This window comes from Bos indicus, chromosome 15, assembly GCF_029378745.1.
Source record: "Bos indicus isolate NIAB-ARS_2022 breed Sahiwal x Tharparkar chromosome 15, NIAB-ARS_B.indTharparkar_mat_pri_1.0, whole genome shotgun sequence".
Lineage (NCBI taxonomy): Eukaryota > Metazoa > Chordata > Mammalia > Artiodactyla > Bovidae > Bos > Bos indicus.
The window spans coordinates 57,825,611-57,839,784 of NC_091774.1; the positions used below are offsets into that span (position 1 = coordinate 57,825,611).

A 14,174-nucleotide genomic window follows, 5' to 3' on the forward strand; every position below is an offset into this window, starting at 1 on the left:
AAATCTAGATTATATGGGTCAAAAGATTGGAATGGAGGAGAAAATAATGGCATTAACTCTTTCCAAGAATTGCAAATAAAAATAACCATTAGGTGATTACAATTGATTACTAGTTACTCTTGCTTAATTAAAAGTTTTACATCATTTTAATATACATCATTTGTAATATCAATTAAATTTTGTTTGAAAATAGATTTTACTTCAAGGTTATAAATACTGGATAAAAGAGGTTAACTCTATAGGAAACCTAGTTGCTACAAAACTGAGACTGAGCACATTAGATTATTTAATATTCAAATGTACATAGAAAGAGCTAAAATGTCTATTACTAATTTTAAAGCAATTTATTTCTAAAAGAACAACTAAAGGGAGACTCCCCTATGTTTTTTATTTGTTGATCTGATCTTTGTAATAATGCTTGATTAAGATTGAAATTACCATAAATAGATTTCAATAATACTATCTTTGAAATACTGGTTGCAAGCTCCCTGGTCTGTGGTTTATTTCTTTTTATTTTAGAAAGAAATGGTATAACACCATAAAATCACAAGATAATGAAATTTATACTAAACAGAAATTTATTTGAATTAAACAAAAGGAAAAGTCCTTCCGCTTTCCACTGTTGTTTCACTTCACCTCAGTTCAGTCGCTTAGTCGTGTCCGACTCTTTGCAACCCTATGAACCGCAGCACGCCAGGCCTCCCTATCCATCACCAACTCCTGGAGTCCATCCAAACCCATGTCCATTGAGTCGGTGATGCCATCCAACCATCTCATCCTCTGTTGTTCCCTTCTCCTCCTGCCTGCAATCTTTCCCAGCATCAGGGTCTTTTCAAATGAGTCAGTTCTTCACATCAGGTGGCCAAAGTACTGGAGTTTCAGCTTCAACATCAGTCCTTCCAATGAACACCCAGGACTGATTTCCTTTAGGATGGACTGGTTGGATCTCCTTGCAGTCCAAGGGACTCTCAAGAGTCTTCTCCAACACCACAATTCAAAAGCATCAATTCTTTAGTGCTCAGCTTTCTTTATAGTCCAACTCTCACATCCATACATGACCACTGGAAAAATCATAGCCTTGACTAGACGGACATTTGTTGGCAAAGTGATGTCTCTGCTTTTTAATATGCTGTCTAGGTTGGTCATAACTTTCCTTCCAAGGAGTAAGCGTCTTTTAATTTCATGGCTGCAATCACCATCTGCAGTGATTTTGGAGCCCAGAAAAATAAAGTCAGCCACTGTTTCCCCATCTATTTGCCATGAAGTGATGGGACTGGATGCCATGATCTTAGTTTTCTGAATGTTGAGCTTTAAGCCAACTTTTTCACTCTCCTCTTTCACTTTCATCAAGAGGCTCTTTAGTTCCTCTTCACTTTCTGCCATAAGGCTGGTGTCATCTGCATATCTGAGGTTATTGATATTTCTCCCGGCAATCTTGATTCCAGCTTGTGCTTCCTCCAGCCCAGCATTTCTCATGAGGTACTCTGCATATAAGTTAAATAAACAGGGTGACAATATACAGCCTTGACATACTCCTTTTCCTATTTGGAACCACTCTGTTGTTTCATGTCCAGTTTTAACTGTTCCTTTGATTAGAGAACTACATATGCTATTAACTGTGCATTGAATGGCAAACTTGGGTTGAAATGCTGTTTACTTATCAAAGTTTATACTTATAAATGTATTACTTAAATTATAGATATGAATATTATACTTTTCAATAACAAAACTTGTCTGTCTTTAGAACAGTATTTTTTTTTCCTGTTTTTAAGAATTTAGGACCTTTAGGAAAGTTACTCTCTGGAAGATCATATTTTAATTGCACTCAGCATTATGTGTCTTGAAAATCCTAAAGGGAAACAGTAAACCAGTTTAATTTAAAAGGAATCCTGGAATGGATACCATTTTCTTCAGGCACTGCAGACTAACAGGCACTGAATGTTATACACAGGTCAGTCCCTGTGCCAACTACCTTAGATTATTTACCTCTGTAAATCCTTGCAGCAATTCTATTAAGTAGGGACAGTTTTGCTCCTTTTAATTTGTGAATAAAGTTTAGAAAGTCTTGCCCAAGATTACCAAGATAATTTTTGCTGGAACTTACATTTATACCTGAAGCCCTTTGACTCCAATCCCTCACCTCAATCAAGGAGCTATACTCCTTGCTCCAAATGGTGACAAAGAAAGTGTCAGTCATCAAAACGAATTCATTCCATATGAGTGAAAGAGGCATTGAGGACATTCTATTCCATTTCTACCAATATCTGTGGGTATGTTTAACAGATTAAGAGACTGGAGTCAAATTTAGCACATTTTAGGCCATCCTAAGAACTCATCATTCATTGCCCCCTTATTGAAAATATCCCTGTTCATTCTGTGGCAAAACCAACCACAAGTGTAACCCATTTTTATGGCTTTGAACTTAGCCCTGGGCAGACTTTATACCTCCGCAGCGGCCTTGACACAACTCTGAGCTGGCGTTCCTCAGGGAGGAGGGAGGCAGCAGAGGTGTGCTATGACTAACTAGGCAGATCTGTTGACTTTGCCCTTGTAGGGCCCGTCTGCTTCACTGCACAGCACGTGTGGCTTCTGCGCACTGTGGAAGGTGGCTTTCCTGTGGATCCCCATCTGCTCTTGGATTTTTCACCTGTTCTTTTGGGGAGAATTAGGTGTGATCCCTATATTGACCTCTAAAATTTCTTGAAATGTGACTTCAGAATGCCATAGGTTCAATCACATGAGAGAAGACAGAGATATTTTTATAATAAATATTATTTCAATGTGCAAGTAAGTCATTTTATATGTTGGTAACACTCCAGGTGAAAGAATTAGTGACTGAAAAAGAAAAAGGATCCAAAAACTTTCTGGGAAAGTAGTAAGCTAGTGAAATATCTGTAGGAGAATTTGGAGTAAACTTTGTAAGAGAATTTGTGAGTAAAATGGAAAAATATAGGGTACCTTTTAGTTTTGCAGAATTCCAAGTGAAGTTCTGAATTTCATATAGATAGCTACTATATATATGTATGTATATATACACATACATCTATGTATTTATAGTGTGATGCTCAGTTGTGTCTAACTTTTTGGGACCCCATGACTGTAGCCTGCCAAACTCCTTTGTCCATGGAATTTTCCAGGCAAGAATACTGGAATGGGTTGCCATTTCCTCCTCCAGAGGATCTTCCCCACCCAGGAATAGAACTCACATCTCCTATGGCTCCTGCATTGGCAGGTGGATTCTTTACCACTGAGCAACAGGGATATCTCTTTATAGATAGAGCTACTGTTAATCTAATTCTTATCCTCAGATTTTTTTTTTTTTCCTTCTCTATCCCATTAACTGAGCCAATGAGGTTTGGCCCAGATTTCAACATCCACCTAATGTATTTTTTCAAGTTCTAATTGATAAGAATGCCTTAACCACTAAATCATTTGGAAATAGTTGCAATTCTCAATTTACAAATCCTTAGAACAATACCTTCATTAACATGCTGTACCTCAAAAATATTTTTAGTAATTCTTTTCATTCTCATTTTCATATTATTTTCTCCAATGTACTCCCTTTCCCTTCTTTCCTCCTCTTTTCAAAATGTATTTTTCTCATCTCTATTGTATACCATAGCCAAATTTTCTCTTCTTCTCCCATTATTTCCCCTCTTGTTTGAAATTGGAGAAGAGAAGGCAAGCAATGGACTATGATTTATAAACTCCGGCTATATTTTAAATTCCTCTATTGATTGTTTTCCCTTCTTTCTAGTTTATCTCCCTGTTAATAAACACTATTTACATAACTTCCCCCCATCTCCTGCTTCTTTTAAAGTTTTCTCCTCTTGGGTAACATTGACAAAACACAGCCTTGGGACTCCTTATCCCTATTTATTTGGACCATTTCTCCTTACTTTGCTGACATACTTGTTCTAGGCCTCTTCATCTTACCTGGCCACCAAAATAAATACCTGGCCCCTGACCTAATGTACTTAACAGACATCAGTTTGTTTTCTACTATCTTTCCTCTGATCTAGCATCTTTGGCACTGGCTCTTTTTAACCCTTTAAGGATTTGATTTCTTTTCTTCTTCCAAAAAGCTTTGACTGACTCTCCATTTGTTAATTCACTTTTTGATCTATAGTCTCCTCTCACTCCAGAACTTTAATGATTATTTTCTAGAATTTAACAACTAGGGTCTTTACTTCCATCTCCTTAACCTGATGGATCACAGTGAGTTTGCAGATATGAACTGAAGGAACAAAGTAGGAATCCTATGGATGAAGCACTTAGCACCAAAGAAGACTCTAGGGCTACTGAAATCCCCTGTGGGTTGGTAAGCTATCTGTAAGTTTCTTTTGCACAGTACTGTCCTAATTCACTTCCTATTGGGGGCCTTTGCTCTTTACCCAGCTCAGTAGTAAAGAATCCTCCTGCCAGTGCAGGAGATGCTGGAGTGCAGGAGACAACAGAGACATAGGTTCGATCCCTGGGTCAGAAAGATCCCCTGCAGTAGGAAATGGCAACCCATTCCAGTATTCTTGCCTGAAAACTTCCATGGAAAGAGAAGCCTGAAAGGCTATGGTCCATAGTGTCACAAAGAGTCAGACATGACTGAGCAACTGAGCACTCATGCATGCACAGAAAAAGACTCCAGACTTCTTATTTAGCACAGTGTGAATTTTTCACTGTAAGGTGATAGATGAGAAGAAGAAATACTACACTAAGAACATAAAGGGAGCAGAGTATTTAGTTATAATTGTTCCCATTTACCAGACATACCAGTCTGTCCTCTTGTGTTGAGCAAAATTAATTTGAAGGCTTGATCAGGACAGCTGTAATAGCAAGAATGACTGGAAGAGGACTTAAAGGTGTGTGGGTGGGTTGGGGGGAGGGACTAAGAGCAATTGTGTTCCCACTGCACCTGAAGGATGAAGGGATGCAACATGTCTGCATATGTGTAAGGTATGGGGGTTGGGGTGGACGTCATTCCCTTGTTTTATGTGCAGTGTCAGGGAAGCATTTAATATGCATCTCTCCTCCTGCAAACTCCAACATGTATGTGCTGTGTGTGCTTAGTCGCTCAGTCCTGTCCAACTCTTTGAGACCCCATGGACTGCAGCACCCCCAGGCTCCTCTGTCCATGGGGATTCTCAGGCAAGAAGACTGGAGTGGGTAGCTGTTTCCTTCTCCAGGAGATCTTCCCAACCCAGGGATTGAATCCAGGTCTCCCACATTGCAGGCAGATTCTTTACCAGCTGAGCCACCAGGGAAGCCCAAGAGTACTGGAGTGGGTAGCCTATCCCTTCTCCAGGGCATCTTCCTGACCCAGGAATCGAACTGGGGTCTCCTGCATTGCAGGCAGGTTCTTTACCATCTGAGCTACCAGGGAAGCTCAAACTTCAAGATATTTGATGGCTAAAAAAAAAAAAAAAAAAAACTACAAAAAAAAAAAATACCCAGCCAACAAACAAACACACACAGTCCCTGGAACTTTATATAACACAAAGCAAAGAGACTGATTCTTGCACTCTGATGAAGTCAAGCCCAAATTTATTAAAAAAGAAAGTTGCTGGGGCACTTAAGTCTTGTTTATTTTTTCTCACCTGAAAGTGGGATCTTCCAAAGAATAATCTTCAGAATATTCTGGGGAACATTCATTTTATTTGTGGTCATCAGTTCAGTTCAGTTCAGTCGCTGAGTTGTGTCCGACTCTTTGTGACCCCATGAATCACAGCACGCCAGGCCTCCCTGTCCATGACCAACTCCCAGAGTTCACTCAGACTCACGCCCATCAAGTCAGTGATGCCATCCAGCCATTTCATACTTTGTTGTCCCCTTCTCCTCATGCCCCCAATCCCTCCCAGCATCAGGATCTTTTCCAATGAGTCAACTCTTCGCATGAGGTGGCCAAAGTACTGGAGTTTCAGCTTTACCATCATTCCTTCCAAAGAAATCCCAGGGCTGATCTCCTTCAGACAACCCCTCTTCTAGTACTGGCAACTACAAAGTCTACTAACCAAGGTGCTTAGTCGCTCAGTCGTGTCTGACCCCATGGACTATAGCCCACCAGGCTCCTCTGTCCATGAGGATTCTCTAGGCAAGAATACTGGAGTGGGTTTCCATGCCCTCCTCCAGGGAATCTTCCCAACCCAGGATTGAACCCAGGTCTCCCGCATTGCAGGCGGATTCTTTACTGTCTGAGCCACCAGGGAAGCCCACTAAACATTAGGAAAGGAGTATGTGGACTGTGTGTATCTGTGTATCATGTGTGTGTGTTGCCTTAGAAATGGGTAATCTTCTCTAAAGCCATGTTGTCATAGCTTTTGTCCTTGGGATCGTAGCCTGGAACCAGGCTTTCTTGCTTGAGGCCGTTTTGTAAGACAGATTCAGCTCCTTGTTTCCAGGTACTGTCACTCTCAAGGTTTTCCTGAGGAAAATAGAGAGACACATATTAGTGGAACAGTCTTAATGTATCCCAAATCAAACTGAGGGAATCTTGCTCGCACCTTCCCTTTTGAAAAAGAAAAAAAGATAAATATGAAAGCAGCACAAATAACTCTGACCCAGGGCACTTCCTAATTGATAGCTTTGATGCCTCAATCCATGTAGGTGCCATTTCTAATGATGATAATAATAATAATAATAACAGAGCAGTTTGGTGAGCTGGTGGCCCAGACAGTAAAGAATCTGCCTGCAATGCAGGAGACCCAAGTTCGATCCCTAGGTTGGGAAGATCCCTTGGAGAAGGGAATGGCTACCCACTCCAGTATTCTTGCCTAGAAAATCCCATGGACAGAGGATCCTGACATGCTAGAGTCCATGGGGTCACAAAGAGTCGGACACAACTGAGCCAGTAATTGCATCGCACAATGTATCAATGCATGGAGTGAAGACATTTATGTCTCTAGTACAATAGTCCTGTGAGGCAGTAGTATTACTTGCTTAGGAGAGACAAATTTGAGTCTCAGAAGGTGGTCACCCTCTTCCTTTCCATGAACAGCAAGTCTTCTGGTCACAACAGGGGCCCTGTATGCAAACTCTGCAGAAGGCTGCTCAGTGTTATTTCTTGGCAAAGGAGCCCAGTAGTGACAAGTAAGTGTTCCCTCCCACTCTAGACTCAGCCTTGAAAACAGAAGCTGCCTGCATCAGCAAGATTTCCCGTTTATCTCAGGAAATTTGTGCCCAGGATGATGTCTGTAAAGCAGTAAATAACATTATTCCTTTTTTTTTCTAGAACTTCCTCAAGCTCCATTTAGCCAAACAACACACTGCTTAGCCAGCTGCCTTGTCAGCAAATAGGCTGCCTTCCCATTCCAAGCCCCTGTCAAGAAGGTGCTCTCCTTAGCAAAAACTATGAAACTCAGCTTTACTTCACATACATGTTATTATGGGCTTTGGGTAGGGGGGAAGCAGATGACAACTTAAGAGCTGTGATAAGGGCAAAGAGTCCCTCTCCTAGAGTACTGAAAGAGTGAAATATCTGGGCTTGAAAGAAAGATAATAAGCCCTCACTTTAAGGGAAAAAAATTCCTGCCTGTAATCTGACTGAGAGGAGAGACATGGATAAAAGCAGCTGCAAACCCAACAGGAATCATTGCTTCTGTCAAGGTCCTGGCATTATCAGATGCCATAGTAACTCTGAGTGATTACTGTTCTTCCGCCAAAGCTGCCGCAGATGGTTTTGTCTCCAGTCCCTCTTCCCTATCTTAGACCGCTCTTAGAATCCTCCAGCAGAAACACCAACCTTACCCTTTTGTTGAGGGTGGCAATCCCTGGCTCCCCTGGGATGTCCCGGCCCTGCTTCCTATATCAAGTCAGTAAGTCCAATCTGGTTTGACTTCAGGCTGTTATGGTCATGGGCTGATGTGACCTTAATCATACTTGGACAGCATCTCTAGACCTTAATAGCAATGGGACAATTTCCCTCACCCTGTGTGGCCTAACCATGATTCTTGGAAGGATAAGAGGAGAGCTGGGAGATAGTATGTAACCTGCTGCTTCTCTGTCTGAGAAGTTCCACCAATAAATCTTACTTTATATTTACACTCCGTGACATACCAGACATGTTCATGTCCAGGTCACACTGCATGGTCTCCCCTTTGTTCTCAGATAAAAGCTGAAGTTCCAAAAGTGTGAAAGTTGCTCAATCATGTCCTACTCTTTGCAACCCCATGGACTATACAGTCCATGGAATTCTCCAGGCCAGAATACTGGAGTGGGTAGCTGTTCCCTTCTCCAGGGGATCTCCCCAATCCAGGAATTGAACCCACGTCTCTCACCTTGCAGGCAGATTCAGGGAAACCTAAGAATACTGGAGTGGGTAGCCTATCCCTTCTCCAAGGATTCCCCCAGGATCTTCACAACCCAGGAATCAGTCCTGGGTCTCCTCTCCTGCATTGCAGGTGGATTCTTTACCAGCTGAGCTACCAGAGAATTTAGCTGAGGTAACTGAAGTGGAAAAGCAGATTCTTTCAGATTGTCCTATCCACCAGCTACCTTCCCAACTCCCAGCCTTGCACATGGTTTAAATGGGCAGAAACGGAATCCTTTTGAGCCAATTCACATTGTTCAGAAGCTCAAACATCAGCTTACCTGCTCTGTTCCACTGTCATGCTGAACTCCACACCAGCACAGTGTTTTGTATTTCTTAGACCAAAAGCAAAATAAATTGCAGACTGGTCTAATTAGCAGTGGTGGAATATCCTTGCCCTTTTGGAGACCTAATAATAAAAGGAAAAATGGATTAGGTGTTGCACGCTTCCAAGAGTTCCTTTAAGGATTGTCCATTTGAGAACTAGGTCAGTCTTTTTGTGGTGAACCCCAAATCATGCCTGTAAGATGGGTACCTCGTTTGGCAATGCATAAGACTAGCCTATGTCTTCCTTGGCCCCAAGAAGAGGAAAGTATGTAACTGACCTGTTAGGAAGCTGATGATTACTCCAGCAGCTATGCATCCCAGGCAGCCCACGGTGCTGTAGTGCAGGTAGGAGAGGGCATACCAGGTCTCAGCGATGGCGGGTCTGTGAAGAACAGCAGCATATCCTCAGTTCTGAGTGTGAAGTCATGATTCACAGTGACTAAGAGGTTGGCTGAGGGCTCGGCATTTCTTAAAATGGTCTTCCCTGGCGGCTCAGTGGTGATGAGCCAATGATCAACCAGGTATGATCCCTGATTGGGAAGATCCCCTGGAGGAGAAAATGGCAACCCACTCCAGTATTCTTGCCTAGGGAATCCCGAGGACAGAGGAATCTGACAGGCTACAGTCTATGGGGTCACAAACAGTCGGACATGACTGAGCAACTAAACAACAATCTCTCAAAACCCCAAAGCTTATCTTTTTGCCATTTGATAGTTTTTTTTAAATAACTGACTGTAGAGTGTTTTATATTTCACTCAACTCAATCCATTCCTGCATTACAAGTCCTACTACTATACCACAATTGCAATAAAGACCATGCTTTCCATTTCAGACATTTACTAAGCCCAGATTTAGTGTCAGAAATTGTGACAGACACTGGAGATTAAAGATAAGTAAGCCACAAAGTCTACATATAAGAGTTAACAATCATAAAATAGACCAGCACCCCTTCGTAGAAGAACAACAAAGGATTTGGAAAATATTCAGAAAGAGTGTTAAACCCAGGCTGATATGTGAGATGATGTCTCGGCTTGTTTTTAAAAAATGCTGCTGCTGCTGCTAAGTCTCTTCAGTCGTGTCTGACTCTGTGCGACCCCATAGACGGTAGCCTACCAGGCTCCTCCATACTTGAGAGTCTCCAGGCAAGAACGCTGGAGTGGGTTGCCATTTCCTTCTCTAATGCATGAAAGTGAAAAGTGAAAGTGAAGTAGCTCAGTCATGTCTGACTCTTAGCTACCCCATGGACTGCAGCCTACCAGGCTCCTCCGTCCATGGGAATTTCCAGGCAAGAGTACTGGAGTGGGTTGCCATTGCCTTCTCCATTTTAAAAAATACTTAGCTGTTATTCAAGCAAAAAAAAAAAAAAAAAGGTTTGTTAGAGACAGGATTCAGCTTTCCAAGAAAAAATATAGAATAAGCACAGGAGGAAGGAAGAAATAGTGTAGTGGACCTGAGAACTGAGACTTCCAATTAACGCTCTTGCCAAGTTCATCCTTGGGCACCAGGATGCAGAGGAATGCATATTTACGTAAAGCTGGAACGCTGGGGCACTCTTTATTGCTGGGTACCATCCAGAACAACTCTCTCTTAGAAGAGCAAGATGGTCTCCTCACACTTAGCATGAAGTATGCACCTTTCTCTAACTTGGTGACCGTCTCTCTGGGACCTGACGCCATCTTTAAGGTGAGAATACCTGCTGGACAGCACCGGAGGCACCGATTCCGTCACGTTTGATAGGCCACACTGGTCAGTCGACAAAGGCAAAGGCCATGTCTTAGAGGCTGGTGCAGGGTAAATGAAGGCCCCGATGGCCACCCAAAATGACAAGAGGATTCCGGTCAGAAGGCCTGCTAGGGCACCCTTGAAAAAGAAAAGCAAAAGTTAATGAGAGATCTGACCATTGAAAGATCAAAGCCATTGAAAGAATAATGAGATGAAAAGCCTTCTGTCTCAGACATTCTGGCTTTCTACCCCCAATCCTGGCCACTTGTGCTCAAAACAGCACACTGCCTGCCTTCAAACTCCCACAGTGAGCTTTATTTAGGAATACATTGTTCCTTAAATGAAGACATTGGAGGATTTTATTGTGGTCATTTTATGTAAATTTTAGCAGGATTTATTTTTCTCTTTTTGGCTTCTCCATCCTATCACTAAAAAATACTGTTGAATCTCAGTTCCCAGAAGAAGAGTTTCAGAAATTCAGGAAAACCTCAGATAATGGAGACACTGGGGTCATTTTCCCTTGACATCCATTGTAGGTTGTGATATAGAAATTTTTATTCCTGTATCTCTTCCCAGGTGATGCTGGTCATGTCCTTGGACTCCCAAGTTTGGAGTTTTTGGTTTGAGTCTAAATGTTAGTCATGTCAGTTAAGGGTCATACTTCTTGATAAAAAGTTAAAAGTCAGTGAGTCACTCACTTCTCCTTCCAAGGAAACAGAATAACCCAGCAGGGATCAGGACCACCAAAAACTAAAACTGAATCTTGCTGGTCTCTGCCAGATAGCTGAGCTTTCTCTGTGATAGAAAACAACTTGTTGGTTTCTCTATTTACTCATAAAAACGTCTCTTCAGTTACAGCACCAGAATGTTCTGTTTGTTATTGTTTAGGGAAGCTAAAGCAATGAATGAGACTTGACTACTAGAGCCCTTGGACTGCACCGCACGTTTGCTGTCACGTCTGACTCTGCAGCGCTGTGGACTGTAGCCTAACAGGCTCCTCTGTCCATAGTATCTTCCTGCCAATAATACTGGAGTGGGTTGCCATTTCCTCCTCCAGGGATCTTCTAGACCCATAGATTGAACCCACATCTCTTGCGTCTCCTGTGTTGGCAGGTGGATTCTTTATCACTAGTGCCACCAGATGCTATAAATTAACGATCAGAAAAGTATTTGCAATAACTGAGCATTGTATTATATTTCCAAATAAGTGTTCCTTTTTAGTTATTTTTACTACACAGTCATCCAACCAATATTTACTTAAGGACATACCATTAGCTTGTACTGGGGCTTCCCCAGTGATGCTACGTGGTAAAGAAGAAACTGCCTGCCAATGCAGGAGACATAAGAGATGTGCGTTTGATCCCTGGGTTGGGAAGATTCCCTGGAGGAGGGCATGGAAACCCACTCCAGTATTCTTTCCTGGAGAATCCCATGGACATAGGAGCCTGGCGGGCTATAGTCCATAATGTCACAAAGAGTTGGACACGACTGAAGTGACTTAGCATTCATGCACACACATTAGCTTGTATGGTATCTAGTATTTGTACCTTTGTCAAAACCAAGAATACCCAGCTATTAAAATATGTAGGCTGGTCTCCTCTCTCCCTCTTCAATTAGTTAATTAGCTTAATTAAGTTACTTATAATTTGGGGTAACTAAATATAGAAAAGAAAATTTACACTTTTAAAGTTTTCAAAGTTGGGTTTTAAATAAACTATTTCTGATCTTAGTATCTGTTTTATATTTCATTTTGTGGGCTCTTAATTTAGAGAAGACAACTTAAACCCTAAAGAGTTAGCATTGATGCCATAAAATATGATATTTCATGACTGGCTTTTACTTTGTTTTCTGCTCCTAATGCAGACTCACAGATTAAGAGATTGGAGGGCTAGGGCTCTATTTAGATCTACTATGGAAAGAAGACCTCATTTTTTTCTGGCAAAGACAAATGGCCTTTCCAAGGAGGACTGAGACAAGAGTGGCTGGGCCCGATCTCAGCTGGAAGTGTGCAGAAGGGTGTGGGAGACTTACCTTCCAGTTCACAAAAGGGAACAGAATTCCCAGAGAGAACAAGCCCAGCATCGGCCCCCCACACATGCCGTGGATGCTGAGGGCAGCCTGTGGAGCAAAGCAGATCAGATCAACAAACTATATTCCCCTGAATCTGTGGCCCACCCAGGACCAGCTCCCTTTCTTGGACATGTGGTGAAATACAGTCCTAGTCCTGACCGTGTGCTTTCTCAAAATTAATTATGTGCTTTCTCAAAATCATTTCTCCCTTCTGGGCTCATTGATAAGCATTACATAAAAAAATAAAAATATCTATAAACATACGTGTGTGTGTGTGTGTGAACACAGACAATTTGGATTGAGTAGAACAAGTTTTCCCGCAAGGTGGAAATTACTGATTTGTTTATATTTTCTATCTTGTCAAAAAGCTTTTGTAGGGGGGTGGGAGAGAGGTCCAAGTGGGAGGGGATATATGTATACATATGACTGACTTGCTTCATTGTACAGCAGAAACTAACACAACATGGTAAGGGGATTGTAACACAGTTTTTAAAAAGAAAGCTTTTTTAATAATTTATTTAATAAATATATCTATAACTTGGTTGCATATCTTATGCAGTTGATCCAGTTGTTTTCATTTAGTTTGAACAACTCTATTATTTTGACAATAATTATTAACCCACTCTTGCTATTTCACCAGAATACCTCAAGGATGTTGCAGCATTAATTTGGAACATGGTGGGGAGGCCATTGGATACTCCATATCCTATATCCCATTGTTATGGCTCCGTCTCCTTTGTATATAGAGGGAGTTTGGCAAATGCATTTCCATCTCTCTTAGCCATTAAGTTGTTGAACCCAGTGAATTGGCAATGGGTTTTAATTAAACTAGTTTTCTATCAACTTATATAGTTTTGTACCATAGCTTTTCGAAAGTCTTTAACATACACAGGCACTGATAAGCCTGGAAGGGAACATGTACTTAAGTATATGCATGCGTGCACACACAAACGCACACACAAACACACACACAAGGCTACTCTGCAATGCAACCCTAGTTCTATCCATACAACTACAGGGCTGTTAGATCAAGGGGCTGTGATAAGAATGCTCTAAACATTTTATACATCTTTTCTGTTTGTCAGGCACCAGCTCCATGTCGTATGTGTCAGATAATAGAGATGAACTAACTTGGCACTCTAAACAAGTGATCTCATTTCATTCCCACAATTACCCTGCTTAGTTGATAGCACTAACTGGATTTTACAGATGAGAAATTTGGACTGAAAGAAAGCATATTCAAGGTATACTCTCAGAATGTTGCAGAGGTGAGATTGAAAAGTCTGAAGTCAGTTTTGTTTGGCTCTAAAACCCGTATTTTCTCTTCTAAAAGCAAGTCCCACCTAAAAAAAGACAGAAGCATGGACAACCGTCATGGTCTCCTTTTTTCTGTTTAAGGGAAAAAGTTCTTTGAAAGAGCTCATCACTAAGAGAATATTTAGATTCTCATTTTGACTCTGCCACATGTAAATATGATCTGGTGAAACTTCAGTTATTAATTCAGATTTATTTTACTTCAGAGAGTCTTCTTTCTCTAATAAAATAAAATAGAAGTAGGACCAAAGGGACTTCAAGTCCAATCCAGCTATAATATAAATTCTTTTGTCCAGAAAAATGAGCTACAATGCACTGTGATGATTGCTTTTCCAGGATAATTTTTAGAGAAATCAATGCCACAGATAGATCTTTGACAAGATGGAGACAGATAAAATTACAGTAGATACTCTCCCCCAAAGTCAATACTTAATAGTCTTCA

The 14,174-nt window shown here is 41.3% G+C and overlaps 1 protein-coding gene across 1 annotated transcript in view; it reads right to left on the reverse strand.

Annotated features, from left to right (window-relative positions):
* Positions 1 to 5,497: 5,497 nt before the first annotated feature.
* The window catches only part of SLC5A12 (solute carrier family 5 member 12), a 51,413-nt gene continuing 42,736 nt past the window's right edge, over positions 5,498 to 14,174 (reverse strand). Inside the window, exons 11-15 of the mRNA XM_019975874.2 lie at positions 12,380 to 12,466; positions 10,320 to 10,486; positions 8,905 to 9,008; positions 8,581 to 8,708; positions 5,498 to 6,415 (exon numbers count right to left, since the gene is read on the reverse strand). Coding sequence (XP_019831433.2) covers positions 6,269 to 6,415; positions 8,581 to 8,708; positions 8,905 to 9,008; positions 10,320 to 10,486; positions 12,380 to 12,466 — 633 coding nt within the window. The 3' untranslated portion in view covers positions 5,498 to 6,268. The remainder of the gene's footprint in view (positions 6,416 to 8,580; positions 8,709 to 8,904; positions 9,009 to 10,319; positions 10,487 to 12,379; positions 12,467 to 14,174) is intronic.